The 26257-nt window shown below is 40.4% G+C and overlaps 1 protein-coding gene across 1 annotated transcript in view; it reads right to left on the bottom strand.

The window, feature by feature from the left end:
* brinp1 (bone morphogenetic protein/retinoic acid inducible neural-specific 1) overlaps window positions 1-26257 on the bottom strand; it is a 117294-nt gene that overhangs the window by 9111 nt on the left and 81926 nt on the right. The window contains exons 5-6 of the mRNA XM_079363595.1: window positions 23553-23658; window positions 4692-4928 (exon numbers count right to left, since the gene is read on the bottom strand). Of these exons, the coding sequence (XP_079219721.1) occupies window positions 4692-4928; window positions 23553-23658 (343 nt within the window). The remainder of the gene's footprint in view (window positions 1-4691; window positions 4929-23552; window positions 23659-26257) is intronic.

Below are 26257 nucleotides of genomic sequence, written 5' to 3'. Positions count from 1 at the left end.
GCTGTGTTGATTAAATAAGATCTCTTCAATATCACCAGAACAGAACATGTTCGAACAAAAAGTCGAGCACTTCATATTTACCCTGAAACTTTGAAGCAAATCGAATAAACAGTTAAGCCACGGGCTGAGCGTGCACCTGCCCCGACTAAACTGAATTAGTAAGAAAATACTGCCCAAAGATATGTTTTTATAACATGTGATACAATTTCCAGTTATCTTAACACATCTAAACACTCTGCTCATGGCTCGGTCACTCTCTGCCTCACTTCCTCTTCCATCTCGTATCCTCAGCTGTTGTCTCAAACTGAACAGAGAAGTGCTAACTCTTACTTCTTTTATGACTAAAGGCTTGTGTGTGAACTCGTGCCGTGAAGCCGTGTGCACTTCTAGTGAGTTGACCTCGGCCTCCATGCGAAAATGCTGTGGACATGTGAGAGAGCCCATCTTATGATGCTGTGAAATCAACCTTTGTAACTTCTGTTTTCAATGATCAATATGAAAGATATGTACTGAATAAAATCATACGATTCCCAGACAATAATGCAGCAGCCAGTATGTCGTCCTTCTAAGTTTCCATTTGGTCCGGATTGGATCGGGACTCCAGTACTCATTTTGTTATCGATTGCTCCTTTGAGGTGGAAAAGTTATATTCTTTAGATTAAAATTGAGCATATTACATGTGACATTCTTAAAAAGGATCCTCATTTAGTCAACGCTCTATTTACAAAAAAAAAAGATATTTCGAGAAGGCCGACAGTGTTTTATTTCAAATGTCGCAGTGGTCAGTGAGCAACCCGACTTCGGTCCTGTCTTCTTTTAAGTTAACACTTTTGGATGTCTTTGGTTTACCTTCTTGGATTGCTTGTGCTGGGAGTATTTGCAGCGAATTGAGTCCCTGGGAGCAGTAAACACCCTCTCACTCTGCGCTCTCACACTCTCGCTAAGGAGCGCCGCCTCAACACATTTGCTCCCAGCAGTGGTGATGATTGTCCTTATGTTACTCCTGCTTGTCTCCCAAAACACTCGGTGAGTCCAGCTCTCTCACCCTTATTTTCAACAACTCCAAGACTTCTGCTTCTTTTTTAGCTGCAATGGTTATAAAGAGGTGACCAAAAAAAAGAACCCCTCTTCTTTCCTTTTGTTCTAATGTTCTAATTTCGAAAACACTGAGTCAAAGAACTCAGAGTTGCTAATTATTATCTCCAGAGATAAATTCAAGCACATCATTATAAATAATAGAGTGAACAATTTAAGGCTAAAAATGTCTCCATACCTACGTCAGCAGCCAATTTGAAGACGGTGCAAAAGTAGTCACCCAAAGATAACCTTCTGTACTCTTTCATCTGAAGTTTAGACACAATCTAATGGAGCATCTGCATGACATAGCAGCGCTAAACAACATATATGTGTAGGAAAAGACAACAAAGATGTTGGGCGAGAGAACTCGAGCTTCTTCAACAGTCAAATCTTAAAAGAGCAGATCCCTGCATCCAAGAAAAAGACCTGCACAGTAAGCCACTCCTTCACCCCTAAAGACCTGTCCAAGACACGTTAACAGCATTAACCACAGAGTCGACAGCTCTTTTCCAACAACAGCCGACAAATGTCAGAAATTTCTTCTCTCCACTCTCCTCCCAGGCACGCCACAGCTCCCTTCCCCCTGCCCTTTTCTTCAAAGACGCCACATCCCTTCTATCCATGTTTTCAACTTGCCATGTATTATCTCCTCCCAGTTTTCAAGGATGTCAAGAACCTCTCTTGCTCTTTTCCTGGAAAAAAGGTAGAGGAGGCGCAATGTTTGTCTGATTTCCTCCACAGAAGATGCTGTCTCACATACAAGGTCAATATATATGTCAATTTGTTCCTCTCAAGGTGCAACACCATCAGGAATCCAAGCTTCTGATGATTGCAAATAGTCCCCTGAACTCTTAACTCCAATAAACCTCCATCTCTTCAACAGATTCCAGCTCTAACCGTTTAACCCCACTTTTCCTCCTGTCCCACTCCATGTTAATGTGTTGGCTTCTGGACATATAATCACAAATATTTCATCATATCTAATGTTTCCAAAGCTTTTAGGCAGCATTGAGATTCTTGTTGTACTTGTACTGAGCAAAATGATGCATTTAAATAATTCATGCTACACAGAATTTGGCAAACGAGTGGGCATGCAATTCAATCAACTACGCAACTGGATCTCTTGTAGTACGACATTTTCTCACATTATTGTCAGAATGGCCAGTAAAATCAATATTGCACATGTGGAAGAAAATCTTCCGAGACATGAACTCAGCCCATGGCGAAAAATAGTATATATTATACATGAAGTGAAATGTACATTATCTGTGGGGGTGGATATCAGTTGTGAAAAATCAAGTCAACTCTCATATCGCATCTGACATGGCCATAAAAAGTCTCTCCCCGGAGGGATCAGGAGTCTTCGTGGAGGAGGTTCTGTGCATAATTGTTATGACAGAATAAAAGTGTTTTGACAGAATATAACTCATTTTCTCCCCATTTTAGGTTGGTCTTAGTAGAATACTAAATAGTTAAAGGTGAAAGAAAAAAAATCAGGGCTTTGATAAATATTCACTACGCAGACACACTTAAAATGTCAGTGTGGTAAATTTACAGCCACAGTCTCTGTAGCGACCACATCAAGTTATTTTTATTCTATGCAGCTGGTTTAATCACTAAATTATGCATCTCATTTTCTTTTTATTTCTTAATGTAACTTTAGGTATTTTACCGTTATCTGCTTATATGTGTGTTGTTTTGCACTGTTCATGAAGAGCACTTTTTGCTTTGATTGAAAGGTGCTAAGAAGAATACATAAAAAATATAAAACTAGTTGCGACTTTGTTTTGTTTGACTCGCGTATAAATCATAAGACTATATTATAAAACAGTGCCAGTGTAGTGCCAGTGACATCAAGAGGGATTCTGAAGCCCATTGATGGCGGTCGCCATATTGGAAATGCCATCTCCACCAAACTTTCACCCAGCTCAGGCCAAACGTAAGCCTCCTGACAAACAGCTACACCTGTCAGTCCAATAGACCACGCCGCAAATTATGCAAATATATACCTCTTAGCATCAATATATATAATCCCTTTTTAATTACCCTTGTGTATACATGTGTCTGAATACACAAATGAGCAAATAAAACCTTGTTTACCCAGGCTGTAAACATCCTTTAATCTGCTGTAAAAGTGTGTATTCTATCATGGGTAATAATTGGGCTTCCTTGTTTTTGGAGCCAGCCTCAAGTGGACACTGGAGAAACTGCACGTTCTGGCACTTCTGCCTTCTTCTGCTTTATTGTTCAACACAGGAGTTCACAGATTGTTCTTAGCATCTACTAAAATATAGATTTTTTTTTGGTACTGCAAATACATCATTAACATCTGTCAGTATGATTTGTATTTATGTTTTAGTATTTATCTTCTGCCTTAGATTATGTGAGGAACTTTGTATCGATTATGGCGCCCCCCCATGGACTCTGATCTCTTTGCTTTCGTTTTTGTCCTTCACAGGTGTGAGTAGTGTTTTTTTTTTTCTCTTTCCTCTTTTTGTCTTTATGTGTCACTCATTAGGAATCTTTGTTGTGGAAAATGTGAATAAAGGCTGTTTCATCAGCGAGCAGTTGTTCACATCATCAGGTACCTACTCTGCATCAGCGGTTAGAAGCATTAAAAATAACCGTACAGAAGAACCATTCCTCTGCTGGTTGGTTTTGTTTGCTTTTGCAGCTTTTAGGGAGGCATCAATATTCATTTCAGCCTGTTTCATAACCAGAAGAAAACCCCTTGTGGATGCTTTAAATATAGTTATCATGAATATGGCGACGCCCCTCTTCTTCAATCAGTGTTTGGAAACGTGTGATAAAATCCTCTCTGAGATATCATTGATTCCCTTTACTTCTTTTTTTCGTTTGGAGGGTGTAAACTGCACTTTTTGGTCTCATCCCTTTATTCGGTACTTTTATTTTCAAGCACCTCTTCACAGCTGTACTGCACTCAGCGACCTCCATGACTCACTGTAACTTTCTTCTATGGCACATAAATATATTTATCTGTTGCTGGCAGGTTTTTATTGGGACACTTTTATATGGTATCAATAATAGATAAATGTAGGGCCTTGCCATGCAACAACCGGCCAGTAGATGTGATATTTTCCCCTTCACTGTGTCCAATATTTTACTGGCAACTGTTGTGGAATTCAAAGAGATAGGGAGGATTCAGTATGGGAGAGGATATTAATGGCCATGACCTTAAAGCATTTAACACAGGACACTTTTTGTTTTATGTCATCGTTCTCTGAAAACATCAAGTTGGATAAGTAGAAGAATGTAAGAGCCTTATTGCCTTCCAAAGACAACATCAGAGTTTTCTAATCAGCTTTTTATAGGTTGAGAAATGCCCATCGATGGCGGTCGCCATGTTGGAAAGGCTAGCTCCACCTAACTCTCAATGAATCTTGTAACAGGCAAAGAGGACCTGAAGCCTCCTGACAAACAGCTTCAATGCACCCACCTGTCAGTCAAATAAACCACACCCCCAAATATGCAAATACATATCTCTTAGCATAAATATAAAGAAATATAATCATATTTGTTTTTAATAACTTGCATGTATGTTTCACTATAAGAAAATGAGCTCGAGAATAAGTTTGAGTGACTTTCTAGCTCACCAGAATTCTCAAAGTCCTTGTAAGAGGAGACCCAGGACTCAGTCATGCCTAGCAGCGTGTTCTCCATGATCTGGATGTCGGTGATGGGACAGTTGCACTGGGGATACTCGTTGGCGCACTGACAGATGCACTGGTTGTCATGGCACACGTACTCCCCCTCTCCGTTGCACATGATGTAACTCAGAGCTGACTGGACAAATTTCTCCTGCAGGTATTCTGGGAAAATGACCTGGAGACCTAGAACAGAGAGGAATGGAAAGTTTTAGTCCCACATGTGTGTCAGCATGATTTATTTATAGGACATTTTGTATCGCATAAAGTGCAAGTCAAGATAAAATAAACACGTTTAAATCCTGTGTGTTTTAAAAAAGTGGCAAAATGGAATTGAAGATGTGCAGCCTTCGTGCACTGAACAATGAGGAAGCCAAAGTGAAGAGAATATCTTTTTTTTCCATTTTCATCAGCAACAACAACAAAAAAACACGAGGAGTAAAAACTGAGTTACATCTTGTAAATGAGAAAAAGTTACCATTATCGGAGAGTGGTGGTGAAATGGCTGATTGAACCTTCAGAGATGGTTTTTCTGTTATGAACACTCGTTTATTTTCCAAAGGATTTGCTAAAAAGCTTGACTGCGTTCAGCTAGAACTGCTGCAGGTCAACCATGATGTGATGCTGTATAACAGTGATTGGTGCCTGCTGTCTGCCTTGTGTTGTGATGTTTCATTTAGCTCCTTCCTTTTGTGTGCATTTTGTTGTGTTTTGCACGCGCTTTAGTCTAAGTGTTAGCATTTGTGATTGCTTGTGGATTTCATACTCTGCTTGGCAGCATTCTACTAATTATACACTAATGGCAATGGCTGAATTTGTAATCCAGGGGCCAATTTGGGGCTAAAGCTAAAGTGCCACTTCAGTCTCACTCTGACAAGGTATTTATAATTTTTAGACCCGGAGCCAATCCATATCTCACCCTTGGGATCTCATCGAATTGAAGCCTGGACAGCTAACAGTAAAGGCTTTCTCTTCACTCCAGGCCGGGGGAAAATAAATCCCCCGCTCTGCAAGCCACTGGATTGGAAAAGAAACTAAATAGATTTTTTCCTTCTCATATGAAACAGCATCTTGGTGAGGCAATATTTTCCTTAATAGGTTTTACTTGGGCACAAACAGTGCTTCAGCAGAAAATATGCAACCAGGAACCAGAACATAACATGTTATTGAATGATGAACGATTGCATTATTTTCACCTTCGGCTTGAGAAAAGAATCCATTTATGCAAAAGCAACATAATGCATCTGAAATGAAAGGGAAAGTAAGCATATCATTCCATATTGTGCACATGAATCATTTTCAGGGTGGTGTCATGTAATCCAATGGTATCTCACGTTATGTATATCTGGTAATTAATGCCGCTTACTTCCACCCACAGCAGTGACTAAACTGAAAAAAATGTGGCTAATTGAGAAGCAAATTAAGGTCTTAATATACGCCAAGAATCGACTCTGAAATATAGATTCACGTACACATTTATCGTCATGGCAACAGCCTTTGATGAAAAATAGCATAAACTGTTTATATAGAAATACTTATTTCTATGGATCAGTACTCGATAGTAATAGTCAGTCACTACAGGATTTCTTGGGCCTTGTGTCCAGCAGCTCTTGTCACTTCGTTATTTACTCATGAATGGTAAATGGACTGCACCTTGTATAGCACGTTATAAGTCTTCATATGAAGTGTGGGTTCAGTATCTTGCCCCAGTGATACTTTGACATGCAGAGAAGGAGGGGAAGCTGGGGATCAAACCCACTCCTCCTCTGAGCCACAGCCGCCTCAGAGCCTTTTATCTTTGTAGGTTTGTTCTTGGAAAGCTTTCTAAAAAATGCTTTGGATTACAAAGAGTGATAACAAAATATCCTTTAGTGTTAGATAGAAAAAGTGCTTGTGTACAGATGTGACACAGGCCTTAGACAAACTTTGATCTGGTGTGGTGTGGTGTATAAAGGATAGCTTGTGTGTGGGCTCAGCACCTCACTGCCTAAGTGATCTTATTCATGCTCATGCTCCATCCAGAGCACTAGGGTCCTACAACCAGCTGCTCCTGGACGTGCCCAAAGCCCGGTTTAAAACAACGGGCGACCGAGCCTTTTCTATGGCAACACTTTGGAATAAACTACCTTTTAATATAAGATCTGCTGCCACAACTGAACCGTTTCAGTCCTTTTTAAAAACTCATTTATTTTACTTGGCTTTTTATCTCTAATTATGTTTTTTATCCCAACAGCAGTGTCCAATAAAACTTTCACTATTGTTTAACGTTTTAACTTATTTTTAAATTGACTTTCTTACTCTTTTATGACGTTTTTATGAAATGTATTTTGTGTAACTTAATGTGCAGCACTTTGGTCCACCTTGGCTGTTACAAATGTGCTATATAAATAAAGTTGACTTGACTTGTTTCAGGACGACCTCATTAAAACGTAGAACCCTGTTTTTTTTTAGATTTGACTGGTGATAGTTGATATTAACTGCTCAGAGTATGTCAAAGGTCAAAGGTCACAATACTGTCAGCCAACAATAACAGGTTTTATTGTAGGCTGATTCATACAGTTTTCCCCAGTGGTTGGTCAACAATCTGACAAAAAAAAAATGCAACAGCAACAATGACAAAATTGGCTGAAGAAGAAAGATCAATGCTGTTCCAATCACATTAAAGCTGTTATCCTTCATTTCAGCTTGTGTGCTTGGAGTTAACCACTGGAAAAAGAACAGGGTGCTATCTCACTAGCATGCCTCGTTAAGGAAATACAAAGGGCATCGCAGGAGAGCAGAGTGGGCTGCTTACAGTTTTCAACATCCATTAATCATCTCTAGAGGACACTGAAGCCGTCTTCTCGAGTAGACGGAGCTCCCCCAACCTGCACAGAGAGACGATCGGGTACAACTAAAACCCGACGTCCCCGACGCCCAGCCACCACCATCGGACTGTGTCGTCCCCACAAACACTGGCGTCCTCATTCATGCACGGCCTACTCCGACCTCCACCTCAGCGGCAAGGAAGAGTGGACAACAGGAATGAGAGGAATAAAAAGGGGAAATTCTTTCTCCATCGTATCCCATTTTTCCTTTCTAACTCAACAATGAGTAAGGTCTTTAACTGACGAGATGACTGAGTGATTGGTTTGAAGAAAATCGATGGGAGCTTGAGGATGGATTACGAAGCATTAGTGCAACCTCCTGGATGGACAGAGAAGTTGTGGTAATATTTGTTTCGAAACATAACCTCCTAAATTAGGCAAGTAGCCTCCTCCACTTAAAACCACACGACTGCTCTTTGAGGATATCAGAAGGTTCCCTCATCAGATCTGCTGCCCATCACTCATAAAGGCACCAGACGAAGGGAAGGGATGGCAGGAGGGAGTAGAAAGTGGGTGGATGGATGGATCATGTCTGACCACAAAAGAGTTGGGTAGCACTGGGCTTTCTCTCCATCAGGCCTGTCTGCGGGCCCCTGGATCCAATATTCATTTAGCTTGATGTATTCCTGGGCTTGAAACTTTAATGTGATTTGTGGGAGAATCCAGATGGCAAGTTCACGGATCAACGCTGCTCACTGACAGTGCTGGTGCCAGAGGCCGGGTGCACAATAAGGCCGAGTGCCTCAGCCCTCCCTCTCTCTTTGCCTTCATCTTCATCAGTACATCATACCCCCGAGTTTCCTTCAATACACACAGACACGCACGTTTTTTTTTTACATCAACGTGTGGCTACCGAGAGATTGCAGAAGAAATCGTTCGGGATGCTGCTGACATCCAGCTCAGCACTATCACTCCCGGGATCTCTTGTTTTTCCACTCTTTCTCCTTTTCTTTTCCTTTCTCCCCCTCTGTACACATCTCTGCTGTCTTACCTCATTACTCTCTCTCCTGCTACCCTAAGACTCATGCACATGCCTCTTGACTCGTCCCCGTCCTCTTCCTCTGGCTCTCGTTCACTCCATCAATCACTCTCAGCTCGCTTTTTTCGCACCTCCTCTGCTCGCACCGTGCACGTTTTCAAGCATTGGACATTTCATGTCTTGTCCTCCCACTCCCGCTGTAGGGATGATGTCATGCACTAAAAAGTGAATCCATCAACATTCGGTAATGCAGTGAGGGGAAAGAGTGAGAGAATGTGAAGCCCCTCTGGCCAAAGTAGTGGGACTAATCAGAGTAAAAACATTCATCTTTGTGGCTTTGTTGTGAAAGTGCACAAACACGTGGAATGATTTGGCCATAAAGCTGAGGTTTATTCCGCTCTGAGGCAGGAGTACACTGAGGAAAACATTGAGTATTGAAGTAAGGAGTTGCACTTACAATCATTAAAAGAGCTGCCGAAGAAATAAATAGGTGCGTATTGGGCATATTGGAATTCCTGTGCAGCCGTTTGATAACCTCCAACTTCATGCTCTGTCAGTGCACATAATTCCCTGCAACCCTTATTCCTTTGCTCGCTCTAAATAAATAGCACCTCAAAATGGCAGTTAATCTCATTGCATACATCAGGTGCTGATATATTTCCTTCACGTATTGGTTCACAAACATTCCGTGAAAGCCAAAGAAAATGCTCCTGTGACTTTACCTTTTCATTATGTCTGGTCGCCGCATGCTCCATTTCTGCACACTGATAGATGAATCAGGAGTGCAGGCCGCAAACCGAGCCTTGTAACTGCCTTGGCAAGCAGTTGCCTTGCTTAGTGCAATGCCACGCTCCGCCTCATAAGTTACAGTTTCATTAAAGATTAATTGACCATTGTGTGGCCGCAATTTCGCAAAATAATCATTACTTAATCCACTGGTGCACTAAAGTGTGTTACTTCAATGGGGGGCATTAAATTACCATCTGAGGCGATCGTTGCAGCCGTGATACAAAACCAAAGACCCCTGAACTGGAAGATTACCTGTTTTTTTTTTTTTTTCCTCTGCAAGTCCATGCCTGCCCACTGCTCCCTGCTGATCCCTAGACACTTCAAATACATAGTTTTAAGATTTGCTGCGTATGCCCATTTCACACACGGGCTACTCTACCACAACTAAAGAGGTAAAGGTGCAGCAAAAGTAGCTATTTATCCACTTTCCATCCCTTTACAGAAAGAGCTTTAGGTCTCTGACAGCGTGTGTGTTGGGCCTGACGGAGGATAACATGTTCCACCGCAGCTATTCTCAGCGCTCAGAATATGTTAGCATTTTTTAAAGTTCTCAACGAGGCGTACTTAGCATTCAAAAAGGATAATGTGTTGCTGTGTCTGCGCTGAGTAGATTATCGCAGATTATCATAAGTGTTCTCGGCACTCTGGAAGGCAGCAGCCTGTGCTATCAGACGGGACTCTGAAATGTGTTTTGCAATCTCAATTTGTGTGTGTGGGGAATAATTGTTTGGGACATTTCAATCAATATTTCCAACCCAAACTTCACACTCAAAGTGGAGCGGGAAAAAAAAACAAAAAACAAAAAAACAACAACCATCCTGTGAGGCTCTGCTGGGGCTTTTTTTCTTTCAGAGGTGGGGATCTATGGTGCGAAAATATTTAGGCATGCATTTTTTAAAACAAAAGACAACAAAAAAAAAAAGAGGCAAATCCAATTTCATAGAACTTGCAAGTGTCTGCGTATGCATAAGAACAACACACCTCTCTATCTTTGCAGAACACAAAGGGAAGCAGAATGCATTGTGCAGTACAATATCTCCATAAACCGCTATCTCTGAAAGGGAACCACTCGTTCTTATTGTTCACTCAAAAAAAGCAAGAAAGGATACAGGTGCAGTAATCACAGTGAAAGCATAAATTACATATGAAAGTGGTCTTGGCATTCATAGCTTCCTGCTCCTTCCTCTTTTTTTTTTTTTCCCGCCAAAAAAAGGAACATTGCTGAAATTGCATGTTGAAGCAATTGCCGGATTGAGGAGGGCAGGCAGTCTGGAGAGGAAGATGAGCTCTCCGTGGTGCTGAATAACTGCCAGTTGCGCTGGACACAGACAAACAAGAAAAAAAAAAAAAAAGTCTGTGATGACTTTCTTCTTATTTCCCTGTGTGCGAGATCACACTGGCACAAATGTGATGCGTTTATTTTTATGGGGAATAGCCTATCAAAGTGTCTGCCTCTGCAACTTGAGTACAGTAATTTTGTTATGCATTAGCAAAAAATAGGCTCTCATCACACAAGTTAATCGTCGCTATGTTTCAAAATATGAAGTGCAGTTGCTGTTGGCTGCTTGTGCACTTCAGCTGCACTCTTCAAGCTGTTCCGTTGTGTCCCCCGCACAGCAGTAGCAGTAGGGCTTCAGCTGGTGAGAGATTGTGCTACTGTGACACGCTTATGTGCACACACACACACAGAAATGCAAAGACGAATGCGTGCTTTGGTTCACACCCTGTGCAGGCTCTTGCAGAAATCACATGTTTTACAAGGATCCCAGAGAGAGGGGGGAGGGGGAGGATCCAGAGACGTATGACAAGAGCTGACATTTCTATTCCAGCTATAAAAGACACAATTGCCCTCAAAGTGTCAAGATGTGCTGTATACACATGTCAGATCTAAAGCGCAGATTAATCAGAGAAATTGCGTCAAACATCCATACAAACTGAAATAATGCCCATCTCTCTGAACCGGGAAGGAACACGGTTGCTGATGCAAAGCATGCTGCTCAGAAGCCAAAAATCTTATTAGTCATAAGGAAACTGTTGGACAGAAACCTCACACTGAGAAGTACAAAAACAAGATATTTTATAGGCTCCATTTGGGTTAGTTAATTATTTAGGTATGAAAAGTAAAATTTCAGTAGCCAATCTACAAAAAAGTAGATCACACTTTTTGGCAAAATCTCTAAATCTTGCTAGCTTTTGAGAAATGACCAACCCTGAAAGATGAAGGATAATGAATTTGAAAAATGTGTGCATGTGAAGTGAACACTTCCCAGGACACAAAAGCGTTTAAAAGGCAGAAAATCTCAATGATGTTGCAGCACTGATTCCTGCCCTCCTGTTCACTTTGTCTTGCTTCACCATCAACGCACAGGATCGGCTAAACGTGGATTATAAACACTCGGCAGATTGTTTAAGAAGGCTAAAGAATTAAGAGTTGCTGAGCCCTTCTTAGCATGCCAGCTAAGAGACTGTTTTCTTATGCAGAAAAAAAAAAGCATCAATCATTACATTCAATTTCAATCACACTGCTGCTTCGAACCAATCAGAGCTTCAGTAAGCAGCTGTGAAATAAGCAGGCTGCTGTACAGTGAAAGTGGAATAAAAACGCTGCATAGGTAATGCCCGAGACTCACGGCCACGGTTTTGAAAATCGAATGCAATGCCCTTTCAGTAGGCTTTACATACTGTAGGAATAATTAGTTACCAGTGTTTTTAATTGGAGAGTAACACCTTTATGCATACATGATACACAGAACATCTCTATTCTTCAGTGGCCTTTAAAATAACGTAAAGGAAGCCCCTCCCCCTCTCCCTTTAACTGACGACACTCTTCTGTGAGAAAGAAAAAACACTGAGTGAAAAACCGTGGCCCTTGCTGAAATGGCAGCCTGCAGCCGGATTGGGAAGGGGAAGGGGAAGGGGAGGAAGGAAGGAGAGGAGAGGAGAGGAGGGGAGATTTATGGTCATGCTAGCCCAAATGGAAACTCGCTCTTGATTGACCACTTCCAATTGAAAGCTGACCTTCAGGTCAACGTGGAAAGATTTCATCAGGTAGCAGGGGTTTTCAGCGTGTTCGGTAAAAGTGAAGAAATGTGTGCAGCCATCTATCTTGATGGATATTATCCTGCTTTATCAGTTCTCTGGGCGATATGACGCATGTTTCATAAAAAGAAACTGTGCCTCGGTCCAATGCCTCGGCCTGTCCAGGCGGCGCTTCAATACTTCACTGCTACTGTGACAAACTGTGACACATAGCCCAAGTTAGCCCAGAGTTTCTTCAGTGGGGGGGGGGAGACAAACTCAACTTGGTATCTTGTAAAAACAGTTTTATTTGCTTCTGTGTTAAAAAAAAATGAAAACAATTCCATTTAGCCTGAGTTTGTCTTGATTTCGGTGACCCATGTTGACGAAGCAGCAGGCGTTATCTCTTTGCTGCTCTCGTCCTTTTCATGTAAAAGTAGGATTTTCTGATTAAAAATATTCTCCTGCTCTCTTTCAACAGCTGAACATACCACTCACTGTGAATGTTTGCCCGGGGGAAATGAAAAACAGGCTGCTATTGCAGCTTGGCTTTAAACACCTAATCTGACACCCACCCCATGGCACTGATTTCAGGCATTACAAGAAACAATACAGAAAACATGCTATGAAAAATCACTTTCACAGGTCATAATAAGGCATCAGTATTAATTCTAGTCTGCCTTATTGCCAACTAAAAACATATATGCATATTTATTTGTTTTTCCACCAGATGAATATCATGATGAGTTCATTACGAGTGAACGCTTTCAGTTTCATGTTTGAGCTGAAGATTTTTTTTTGTGCCTTTAAAGACATTAAAGTATCCGTTCAATTACCCACAATAAGAAGCGATATGTTCAAACACGCAGACAGAAGATCCGAGATGGCATCTGATTGGCTGGTAAACTGGTAAAGGGAAACAAGTGTGCGCACGTTCAAGGTGCAAGACAGTGAACTGTATTAAATGCAGAAAAGTCCTTTTGATGGAAACGTTGCCCCGTTTTAAAAATAATGATGCTCATTAGTAACAGCGTGCAGATCTTTCTCTTTGGTTAACCGGTGAGTATTGTGACCTTTATTTAAAGTGAGACCTATTTGTCTTCTTGAGGACAAATTGAAATAATCAATATTTGATACATTCACGGAAAACTTTTTTTTTTCTTTTGAATTTCATTTTGAAATACAGACGGTGACTTTGAAATCATAGCAATTGTTGTAACAAATATTCAGGCCAAAGAACATGTTCAATCCTAGTCAGAGTTCAGTAAAGTAACACAAACACAAGCCTCGACTGTGTCACACTTTTAAAAATCTTTTTTTTAAACACTTAAGACATCGAAATTTAAAAAAAAAAAAAAAAAAAGAACAAGAAAGGCTCGCAAAGATGAGACATCATTAAATACGGTAGATTTCTTTTTTTTCCTTCTCAGCCTTAACCAATCCCATGACTGACAGCGTGGTGACAAGTCTGTCCGGGATTTTTGAAGGGTTTTGTGTGAAATAAAAACAGGAAATCAATGAGTTTGTGTCGAGCTAAAAAGACGTTTTAGTTCATCCAGCGTTCTATTTTTCAAAGTGCCGGTTTCAGAGAGTCTGAACAATGTCGCACGTTTGTGTTTAGAGAAGGATGTGGAGAAAGATGCAGAGGAAGAAAAGAAAAAAAAAACACAGAGCGCAACTGAGTGGCAGAGGAAGAGAACGAGACAAAAACGCCTCCATCTGTTTATTGTTGTGCTCGTCCAACATTTGCTCACCGCTGAAGATTTCCCCTCAGTAAATGATTCTCTAGTAAACCCAGGACGTTGTGTTTACTGATATACTTTAGTCTCCAAATCAATTTTTCAAACCCGTCAGTCATCAAAAACAACTTAATTGATTTGTATGTTTGTTTGTCTTCCCCCATAATGTTTGCAGGCTTTTCACTCGCAAAAAAAAAAAGGAGGGACAGGCATCGAGCGACCGAGCAATGAGTATCTCATTCATCACTCTCCGCACGACTCGCCTACAGCGCCGCTTTAATTTATTTTCACTTCACCACTTTGAAAACTGTTGGCTCAGGCTATTCTAACATATTCATAAATCTTCCCAGATAGGCTCATGGCTCCTCCAAGACGGGCTGTTGAGGAAACTGGAGGAAGAAGAAAAGAGAGGAACCGCTTGGTAGAGATTGAAAGAAGCAAATTAGTTTGCTTTTGTTGTGGAGCTAATTTATGACAGCCATATTGGAGGTGATTGGGCCCTTGGAAGGTAATGGCTTGAGGAGGTTCCAGGGTCTTTTATCTTTCTTTGGCCCAGCATAAGTCACCAATTTGCCATTTTCAACCCCCAGTGTTTTCTATGTGTGTGTTCTAAATCAAATTACACCAAGAATATTCAAATTTTCTACCCAATACACTAAAAGCCCTTCGCTGAAATTGCTATTTCAAAAAGGCCGCAAATCCAAATAAGGAAATCAACAAAAAGATAGTTGGAGATTTAGGGCGCACTTAGGGCGCACTACTTTCAGTTGTCTCATGCTAAAGCAACCGTGCTAAAGCATGATTGCCCCGCCCTCCCCATTCCCCGCTGGCCTGCACTCAAACTGCTTGACCACAGGTACCTCGTATCAGAACATCATAACACCTGCATGTCTTTACGTGATCATGAAGTGTGCTTAGTTTACAAGACAGGCAGAGGACATGAAAAAAAAAATAAAAAAAAATAAAAGGGCTGCGTCTTGGTATGTACATCTGGGAACAACACAAACACACACCTCTTTTTAATAATTTAAATGTTCCATTCTGCTTTTAGATGCTTTTTGGTGTTTTTTTCCAGGTGTCTTGTGCATGTTAAGGCACATCTATTTGCCAAAAACGCAAAGCTTCTCCAACCTCCTCCTGTTAGCAGTAGCAATAGCCGCATGAAACGCTTGATCCTCGCTCCCCTCATCTAAAAAGTGATTCAAGTCTATTGGCTCATGTAACAAGTACAAGGTCCCCACGGACTGACTGCAGCATTCCCAATATGGTAAAAGGGGCGGGACATATCGAGAACAAAGCCGAACCACTGACCAATTAAGAGAGAGCAGATTGAGCGACCAATCAGATCAGACTTGGCACACATGGGGACCTTGCTGGATTTAATTTTTTTTCTTGGTGGGGGATTTTGAACATTAGAAATAAATGCAGAGCCTGCAGAGAGTGGCAGTACCCTTTTTTTGTATGTAAGCAATTGCGAGTGTACTTTATGAGACACATGAAATAGATATGAACCGCCCAAAATGGGACAATATGGGACCTTTAAGTCAAATACAGCCAATTCTCAATAATGAAAGGGTGTCCATGCTACGCTCGAGCATGAACTGTACCATCACGAAGCACACCTCTCAATGTAGTGGCCGTGCTTGAACATGGATCGGAGAGTCACACTACTCAAACAAACTGGACTTTAGTGGTGAAGTGTGCTTGGGCACTGTACGGATTCTCTGGAGTGAGTGTGCTCTAAATGAAATCAAATAGGACTAGTTTGTCCCAACACCACTTGTAACGCATTTTAAAATAAGGTTCTCAGTCTAATGAAAATCCTTGCTGTTTAACTACTACTTGATAATTCCCGTCTCCATTCACTTTACACCCCTCAATAAGCTATTTTTACTTCTCTCTCCCAGTGGAGGCATGAAGTGAGAATCCAGCCAAAACCAATATCATCGGGTTTCTAAGCTTTAGCCTGGAGAGAGGACAAACAAACAAACAAAGAACAAATTAATGTGTACGGAACAAAACTGTATTTAAGTCCCAATTGTAATAAAAGCTAAATAGTGTGGATATTTCACTCTGATTAAACTTGAGGGACAAAACAAACTGGGATTCAGTCAAAAACTGGCTCTTTTTCTGTGAGTTGCAGACTCCCCTTTTATAGCTTTTGCTTCATATGCAGAATATTCTTTGCACAGATGTTAATTAGAAACACAAAAAGGTCAATTATATCATTTTCAGAGACATCGGTGTGTGCAAGAGTTTGCTGAAATTCATAATGGGTGACAGAGAAGGATCAATGAGTTCCTCTTGCGTGTCCTCAAATAGCCCGTCCTAATAAAAAATGCTAATCCCCTATTTTACTTTATCTAACTGCCAATAAAGCTGTCTATTGGTAGAATGCACACGGTCCCTTAACTTGTCAAAATGCGAAAATAATACCTCTCCAGATCTTATTTCCAAGCAATACAACGTTTCCTGTTTGTGAGATCAAAGCTTTGCAGAGCAATGCATGAAATCTGATGTGAAACATTTGTTCCAGTGCCATCCCTAATTCTGATGATTGTCGGGGCAAAAGCGAAAAAAAAAAAAGGTGTTGCTTAATTTGCCAAACATTTTACAAAGCCAAACAGTGAGAGAGAAGAGGAACAGAGTTGAAACTTTGATAGGTAGCTTGCCTTGATGTCCGAGTCCAACACAGCATTCTAATCTTAATCGAAGTGAAAGCAGAGGGGGAATATCCAGGGAGCGTCGTGTTGCCGCATTGTGTTATCTGTTGCTCGCAGCACCACTGGCTCACAGAGAGCAGACCACAGGGATGAGGCGGAAAACATTCCTCTTTTTTTGAAAACTCTGTTATTTTGAGAAGACACTTTAAAGTGGCTGCAGGAGAAGTCTGACCACGACTAAAAAGCTTTTTTTTTTTTGCATTTTAATTTCCACCCGAATGCCATCCCAGGCCTTTCCAAAAACCAATTGTGCCACGTTCAATCATTCAGGAAGCGTTTCAAAAGTTTGGTCTGTACAGGTCTGTAATCATTTTCTTGTGTGTATTTTCCATCCAAGTCTTTTTGCAGTTACATTTGCGCCTCAAGGTCTATAAACTGCTGAGATTCGGCGGGACAAAAAAAAAAAAAAAAAAAAGTGGGTAAGAAGGAAAACGACATGATTAAAAGTTTAATTAGAAGAGCTAAATGGAGTGGGTTTTCTATTACTGCATCCTTGTTGTAACTCACATGGTGCTGCATACTAATATGATCCCCTCTTATTTAATTCATAAGCAATTTCTATAGCTGGTCTAGATTAGGATTTTTATATTTATTCATTCTAAAGGCTACAGAGGAAAGCTCTTGTGTTGAATGGTTAAAAGTTGGTCAGAGAGAATAAAGAAAAAGTTCAGATGTACAGAATCCATCTGTAGCACTACTGTAGTGTTAGTGAACAACTTTAAATACTGAAAATGTGTAGAAGTCAACCAAAAAACATTATAGAGGACATATTATACCCATTTTCCACCTTTTTTAAATAGTCCCCTTTGCTTTGGTCAAAATATAACATGACTCAAGCACCAGAGGAGGTTCGTGTCCCTGTATAAACCTGCTCTCTCAGAACGCTTCATTTTGGTGTGTGTCTCTTAAACTGCCATGAGACCCCCTGAGTTTTCCTAGCAGACATCACTACTCTGCAGAGACAATAAAAATGGCAGACCTGTGCAAAAGTTTTGCTCTAGGCTGGAGGTGGAGTCCACGGGTGGAGATACCGGGGGAGGGGAGGGGATTTTCTTTCCAGAACTTTTCTTTCCAACTTGGATTTGGAGCATTTTTCTTCATGTGGTAAGACTTAAGCAGATCACAAACAAAAGACTGGATGGATTTATTTCAAATTTTGTGGGTTGATAGACACTCAGGTTACCAAAATAAATGTTCAAAAACACTGGCACAGTGGATTTTTCATATGTCTCCTGTAAAGCATGAAAGAAAAATGACAATCAATAGCTAGATATATAAGAGTTTGGATTGATGAAGACTGTTGTTTAAACGTTGTAGATGGTCAGAAATTGTCAAGTGGATTGAGTTTTAACTGCTGTGGCTTTGTGGTAGAGACGTTCGTCTCTCAACCGGAAGGTCCTGCATTCGACTTAATCATATCAATGTGAAGCTGCTGTGACTCAACAGATGAACGCTTGCTACTCCATGATGATGTCATCGACCAAAAAAAGGATTGTGTTTACATTAGGAAGTCTTGCCGAGAGGCCGCTCGGCGCTTAACGTTGGCTTTCACTTAAATCCCAGGGGAACTAACATCCTCCATTTTCAGAGGCACATATCATCTGTCAGACTGTGATAGATGATAATTGGCGAAGGGTTCTGAGACTGGCGGCGTGTGCATGGATGTGAATGGGATTAGTTAATACTGATTGACACTTTACATAGCAGCCTCTGCCATTAGTGTGGTAAATGCAGTGTGAATGGGTCAATGTGACATGCTATGTAAAAAGCAGCTTTGAGTAGTCAGAAGGCTAAAAAGGCAAAACACAAGCTCTATTTAGTGGGTAGACAAAGTACGGTTGTGTAAGTTTCCAGAAAAGAAAGAAAGACTCAAATTGTGCAAGAAAGTTTCTTTGCAAAAGCTGGCAAAATGCAGTTGTCGTCTGTTGTTATTGCTCCCCAGACAGTGCTTGAGTAAGGACGAGAGGTCACATACGCAAATCTGACATCTCATCTGAGTCTGGCAAACATAAAAAAGGGGATGTTAAACACTGTCATTCTAAATGTATGCCTTCTAAAAGTAAATTCTAAACTTATTCAAAACCTTTTTTTCTTCCCCAACTGGTAGCTATTTGGACAGCTTTCTCAAATAAAACCAAAGTCTTTATTATCTACCCTCACAGACAGCAGAGAGAAGCCCCCGTCTAGACAAGGGGCTTCATGGAAATGCTAAAGAAAACCTGAAAAAAAAAATGGAATGAAAATGTGTTAAGTCATTTTCCCCATGGCCCAGACTGCATTCATAACACCGTCAAATTAGGTCAATGAAGTCAGTCAGCAGTCACTCAGCCTACGCTTCATTCTTGGTTATTCTCATCCAGGCAGTGTAGTGCTGACATCTCTGCATATTTGTATGCCAGTATGTATTTACGTAGATTGAGTTGACAAAGTGGCTGGAGGCCCTTTTTCAGTTTAAGGTAGGAATGCCTTAGGTTGGAAGCTGAAACATTTGGCAGCATTTTCCCATGTGCTGGTATAGGAGATGAAAAACATACAATGGAATCTTTGGACCAACAATGAAAAGCGCAGACAATCTTATCTACTTTACATCACAAATGGTTTGGTTAGAACAGCGAAGCAAAGACAGCAAAGAGGCACGTTTATTCAGTCTTTAAAAATTCAACTAAGTATATAAAATTGGAAAATGAAATAAAGATGGATTAAAAAGGGGAAATAAAAAAAAATGGTCAAGGACCTAATTTAGTTTCAATGTTATATTAAACTTGACATTTGTGTGACCCAGTGCAGGTGACAAAGAAAAAAAAAAACATGAAAACCATTGTGTGCACCTCAATGAAAAGCACTCCACTTATTGTAATTCATTATGGGAAAGGATTTACATCTTCTCTTTGTGGGTCAATCAGTGATGAGAAATGATCTGCAGTGAATAGTTTAAAAACACATTGTGCGTGAAGTGACTAAACTTTCCATTTTTGGGTTTTCATTTGGATATTGAAAGAACAATCTACATATCCTGTTCAAACAGGACTATACTGCTGTCTTTGCAAATGCACAACACCTGGAACGTCTCACAATGAAAGGGACAGGTGTAAATAAAAACTTTGGAAAATTAAAGGAGCGGGCTGTCCTGAAATGTTTGGGAATTTTTCAGAAATACATGTGTGAAAGCAGCTAACCACATCAACGCTTCATGTGTTATTCAATGACAGATTCAATCAGAGATACACATTACCTCATCAATAGAAGCAAACTTAATTTTCAAGTACAATTTTGGCTTTCATAAGATTTTGAGAGCAAGCCAACCAAACTAATGCCCTTGCTTGCAATAGCTGTGTGACTCAGAGGATAACAAAAAAAAAAGAAAAGATTGCATCAGAGTTTAAAGAGTTCAGCTCTCCCTGTCTGTCTTTGATGTGATGTCTACCTGTGATCCATTACCGCATGAGAATAGGTATGCATTCCCCTTCAGTTCTTTATTGATTGATCTCACCAAACATTTAAAATAGTCATGCTCTTAAGCCCTGTAGAGTCTTGCAACACAGGTTTAGCGGTTCTGTTTGAACCTCGTCCTTTGTCCCAAAAGTCTTTCCTGCTCCATCTGATCAAATCAAGCCCATGGTGGATTGAGTAAATACACAATACCCACCATAAACATCTCAAATAGCAACATGTGCAGGTTGTTCATTTTGATAGTATATTCTCAGTTTTCCTATCAGGTTTAACATAAATGGGCGCTTTAAAGATTATGTTCAGTGATCGGTGTAAAATCTAATAACAATTTGATCTAAAATATTGCGTTGTGCACATTTTGCATCACATAAAGTGCCGTTAGTGATCCGTGATCTTCCACATTGACCGGGTTCGACTCCTCCCCACCGTTTAAATGCCAAAAGTTTGCGATTTAGTTAATTGCCTGGTAAAAGGTCACTCGGTATCGGAAAATGAGACACATCGTGGGTGTTCATTAGCTGTGCTGAGAGCTACTAGTGCACATAAAAGCAGTTCTGGGCACAGCCAATGTCTTTCTCCTCAAGGGATACTTTGTGAAGTTCATTTATGGCTGGTTGTCAAAGAAGAGGACAATGCTGTCAAAGCTTTTGTTTTTCGGGCATTCACTGTAAGACCAGCCAAGGGACACAGTGAATCTGTCAAGAAATCTAACTGCCTTTTGTACTCATAAATGGAGATCAAGCTGCTTTTGGAACTGCTGTGACATTCACTAGTTGTTCCAATTGTCTAAAATAAAACCTTTGCGATTTTTTTTTTACATATTCAATTACTCTAAGAGCATCCGAGCCAAACGGGAGCAATAACGACTGAACACGTGGCGGTGGTCTTGCTTTACATCTCTTCTGTTGAGTGTATCTTTTTTTTTTTTTTTTTTCAAACATCACTCAGTAACTATATATTACCTTCAAATTCGGGAGCAATTTTAAGCAGTTCATACAAGTACTAAAATACACTAAAACAGCCCAAAGACAAAGCTTGACCACCATCCATTACCAAGACTGCATTTTCCCATTCGGGGTTACAGGGCTGGGAGCCAAACCCAGCTGACATTAGGCGAGAGGCATGGTACAATCTGGATTGTTTGCCAATTAAAGGGCTAACATATTGAAACAGACAACCAGCCACACACACATTCACACTTACGTGCCATTAAGAGTTATCGATTAACCTAACAAGCATGTCTTTAGACTGTGGGAGGAGTCATCGCTATTAATCATCCACCTGGATTCCTTTATTGCTGTGCTCTGCATTTAAAAATGGATTACACTATTAAGTAATTTTGAAAATCAATCCACTACCACCGCATGTACACCCACCAGTGTTTTCTTTCGGGGATCTTTGAACTGTATGTGGTTTTGGAGTTGTGAGTTTCTCAGTGTACTGATAAACATATCAAAGTATCGACCATCTCTGTGTTTCTCTATCATCTCTGCTTGTGTTTGTTGACACAAAGGAAAAGATGGCCTTTGGACACAGCCTCATGTTTTTTTGATATTAGTGCATATCTTTAAAGAATAAAAGAGAGAACCCTTGTGATCCAGAATAATAAGTATTATTTTGCAGTCTCTCAGTATAGCAGGAAAAAAAAACACTATTTTAAAGCTGTTTGAACCATCATGGGAGTCAATGCAGACAAAAACATTTGACCCAAATAAAGGAAAAATATTTAACCTATGCCAATGTAGTTTGTGTGTTTGTTTTGTATGAATGCAAACTGCAGGCTTGACTTTAGAGAAAAATATGGTTCACTAAGGGATTAAATATACGACTAATTGTTACCCATACATAAGTGTTAATGAGAGAGAACAGCACGCTGAATTAAGTGATTATGAATATATTTAAGCGCAATAGACCTTAAAAGCTCTCCAATGACTGCACGCCTCTCCACGGGCTGTGTGAAGTGCTATCACTTTGAAGCGTACTATGACTGCTGAAGAAGTTACACCCTCAGCTGTCTTCCTAATTAAAGGCAGTGCCGATAATTGCTCTTAAAAGAAAGCATTTTTGGGACGTCACTTAACACTTACCTCACCCTTTACCTACACACAAAATGCAACACACATTATTTGGCCTCATATAAAACCCTAAGCCAGAAACCAATCAAAAAAGCTTTGGCATTCTTTTGGAGCCCAAAGAAAGAATCTTTCCCAAGCCTGTCATCTATCAATCGTGTAGCAAAACAGTCTTCAAAGTGCAAGGCTAATGCATTTGATGCATGACAATAAAGCTTTTCCAAAAACCTATGGAGTCCTTTGAATAAGTGGCAGTCGAGAACTTAAAAGTGTTTCTTTGACAAACCACTTAGTTCTCTGATTTTTGAGGACGAGTAATGATCCCTTCAGATGGGAACCAAAAAAAAGGGGGGGAGGGGAGGGGAGGGGATTGAAAAAGCAGCTTCTGTGATTCTCAAACCGCTTTTTTAATAACCTGCATAAACTCGAATAAATCAAAGAACCAATCACGCTATTCAAACACTTGACCACAGTTACACAGCGTTTCATCATTCCTTTTCCCCAGGGTGACTGTCACAGCAAGGAATTCTTCTCTTCTGCTAATTATTGGCTGTGTCAATGTTTAAGAAAGAGAAAATCTTGCTTTAAAGAACAGAACCACTAATGGGCGAAAGTTGCTATTTGCAACCACTGACAAATGATCTGTGAGTGAAGCCTATTTTTTTTATATATATATTGAGTAAGGGAAGTGATTCATTTATGTGTTGAATACTCACGTCGGAAACATTCCTGTGGACTATAAATACACCAAAGTTCAACTCTGATATTTATAAGTACAGCTAAACCTGCAGAATCCTCTAATTGTCTCGTAATACACAATGGCTGCGTGGAGAGACTACTCTTTGCTCCAGTTTCGGAGCAGTTTGCATAGTTCATGCGACTGTTTTGAATGCAGGTACGTCTATGAACAAGTTTTAAGAGACACTGAAGAACGCAGTCACATTAGAACACGAGCAGACAGAGAATCGTATTTCTGTCCCCAGAGGGTTCTGCAGAGCAAATCTATCCAGGTCCCAATTAAAAAAAACACACTGACATTCAATTCTTAAGAGGACACCAACTGTTTGCCACATCAACTCAATAACATTGCTTGTGCAACTATAGATTGCCCCTAATTATGGAGGCCATAAATGACCCATGTGAAAAATACAGACAATCTGGGCGGTGGTGTACCTTGCAGATGAATCTTGCTCTCAGGGCTCTGCAGAAGGATTGAGCTGACCGAGTCCAGATTGTCATAGCTACTGCATCCAAGTGGGCCCGTCCGAGTCTCCGTCACCTGCAAAATAATGAAGACACATTTCAGAAGGAGTCAAGGCAAGAGCTCTTTTCCACACGCCTGTTAATGCTTTCAACACAACACAAGTTCGGCATCACAAGCCACACGAGCTATTAAGACTGTCAGCAAGCAGAGGGATGTTAACACCTGTTCATTACCGCTGTCAGTGGATAATGTCACAGTCATTAGACAACTTTCTTTCTTTGATCGACTTCGACTCACATGTGCTAATTGAACCCTGTTCACACCTTCTGGCCCGCAGACAAAGTAAGATTATGATTTAACAGGATGTATCGTGACAGTTTCTGACACGTGAAACGTGTTTTATAATCGTACCAATTTTTCCCTCCTCGCGCCATAATGTGAGGACTAATTGAGTCAATGTTCAAAAGAAGGCTGAAATGCATTTTTAACAACAGCTTTGCATAATGCAGCAGCTGGTGACATGTCCAACTTGCTGCAAGGATGCAGAAGCTTTTCTCAGGGAGAAACATTAATGGCCGTTTTTTTTTTGTTTTTTTTCTTGAACCGTGTCCTTGTGCCAATGGGAAAAATAGAGCTGAGAGAATAGCAGTGGCTCTTCTTGCCCACCCAAAACCCCTGTCAAAAGACATAATGGTGCTATTGAGATGTGAAAAGGGCTGCTTTAAAATATACAGCCTTCACATTTGAGACCTTGAAGAGGTTTCTGTTGGAAAGAAAGAAAGAAAGGAGCGAAATCTCTCCTCTTTTCAGTTACCTTAGCTCATTAAGTTGCTCCTGCAGCCTCTAATAGTTCTTTTAGCACTTTTACAAGGCTTCAAGATGACAAATGAGTTTTTACTCAACAAAAGAGATTAAAGGGGAGATTAGATGAATCTTGTGGGAAAAAAAATCTTGTAACTCTTTGTTCTACTGCACAAAAATAAAAGAAAGGCTATGCCTAGCAATGGATCTATAATTTGCAGATAGACAATGAAACAGTGATGGTACTTTCACACATGCACTAAAGTCCTGAAAACGCCCTGAAATGTTTAAGGTGAGCGGCATGTGTAAATGCAAACAGATGCATTTTTCCCGCCGGACCACAAGCACATTTTCTACATGAAGTCACAGGTGATGTGAATTCAAAACGCAGCAGGAAACATTCAGTAAATTTCAACACAAGAGCATGGGAGGGGGCTGGTGACAGTTACAGCCTTGTGACTGGTGCATGACCATGTATGCCACCAATGTATACTCCATGCATTTAATAAAACAGCTTCATTATAAGTTCAGTTATACTGTGTCTTTTGTTGATATCGTTAACGTGTTAAACTCACAGGGCATGAACATAAAGGCAACGTTTGTCCTTAGAGCCTCAGTCTGATGCTTCGGTGTAACCTTATTCGGTGTATAAGGTTACACAAAGAAAAAAATAAAATCATTCTAAAGAAATTTAACTGAACTTTGTTTGTACACACAAAGCAGAAACAACTGTGAGGTTTTCAAATTAAATATTTTGAAGTGATGTGTAAGAATTTTCCTTTTATCATATACAGGTAGAAGGATCCATCTCGTCTCAACGTCGTCACTGAGATGGTTTGTGGACACGTAGAACAGTTCAGTCTGAATGTGTGTGAGCTGAGAATTGCACAGTGTGACGTGGATTGTCGCCGTAAATCCTGTATCCGATAATGATATTGGATTATATGCGTCCCATCTCTAATGCAATTCATAATGAAATTGTTTAAAAAAGAAAAAAAAAAGTTTGTGTAGGAAACACACTTGTACTTATGAGATTAGAAGGCCAATGCTTTGCATAGAAAATTACCATCATTCTAATAAGATCAGGGGGTTAAGATGCAGTTGGATTCAGATTGGGGCAAATTTGGATGCAGACAGCTGAGTTTTCAATATTGAGCTTAGTGTAACCTTTTGTACTGCTGGTGCATTCACTATTTCTGAAACCATAAAAACAAGAAACATTCAATGGCTTTATTGACAGTGATTGAAACCTATCACTGAGTTGTGCTCCCGTCTGAACTGGGGTCTGAAGAAATGGGATAAAACGCAACAAAAGCATCATAGTGATATAAAAATCAGAATAACTATTTGTCTGCAACCGTAGTAACTTGTGCAGCCTCCATGTTGGTGGAAGTGCCAGTGTGTGTGTTTGGTTTGAGATTGACAGTTTGATGCCATATTTCCTGTCTTTAATGTTGATCCTGCAGCAGATGGTGGGCTGACAAGCAAGAAATTAGACAGATGTATATCTTAGCCTTGGCATCAGGCTGTAGGAGGAGGGGGGGGGGGGGCAGAATCACGGGGAGACAGACAGGGACAGAGCATGCAGGAGGACTATACAATCCAACTATTAAAGGATTTTGGTTTTAACCAATTCTGTTTATTTTACTTTCACTTGGATACAGAATGTTATCCCAGAGTCGAATGCATTTATTTGGAGGGAATTATTAACCCATTTTAAACAATTCAGCCTTATTGCACCAAATGTCTCATTCACAAACACCAGGTGGTAGCTGCGTTCAAGTATTTCTAAGAAAAGTCAAACACAAACTTTCAGTGAACAGGAGACAATCGTCCTTCTTTGATGTATGACTAAAGCACACATAATCTGTAA

Source organism: Symphodus melops (genome assembly GCF_947650265.1).
Source record: "Symphodus melops genome assembly, chromosome: 16".
NCBI classification, from domain to species: domain Eukaryota; kingdom Metazoa; phylum Chordata; class Actinopteri; order Labriformes; family Labridae; genus Symphodus; species Symphodus melops.
The sequence above is the reverse complement of the archived record's forward strand: the minus strand, read 5'-3'. Positions and strand labels throughout refer to the sequence as shown.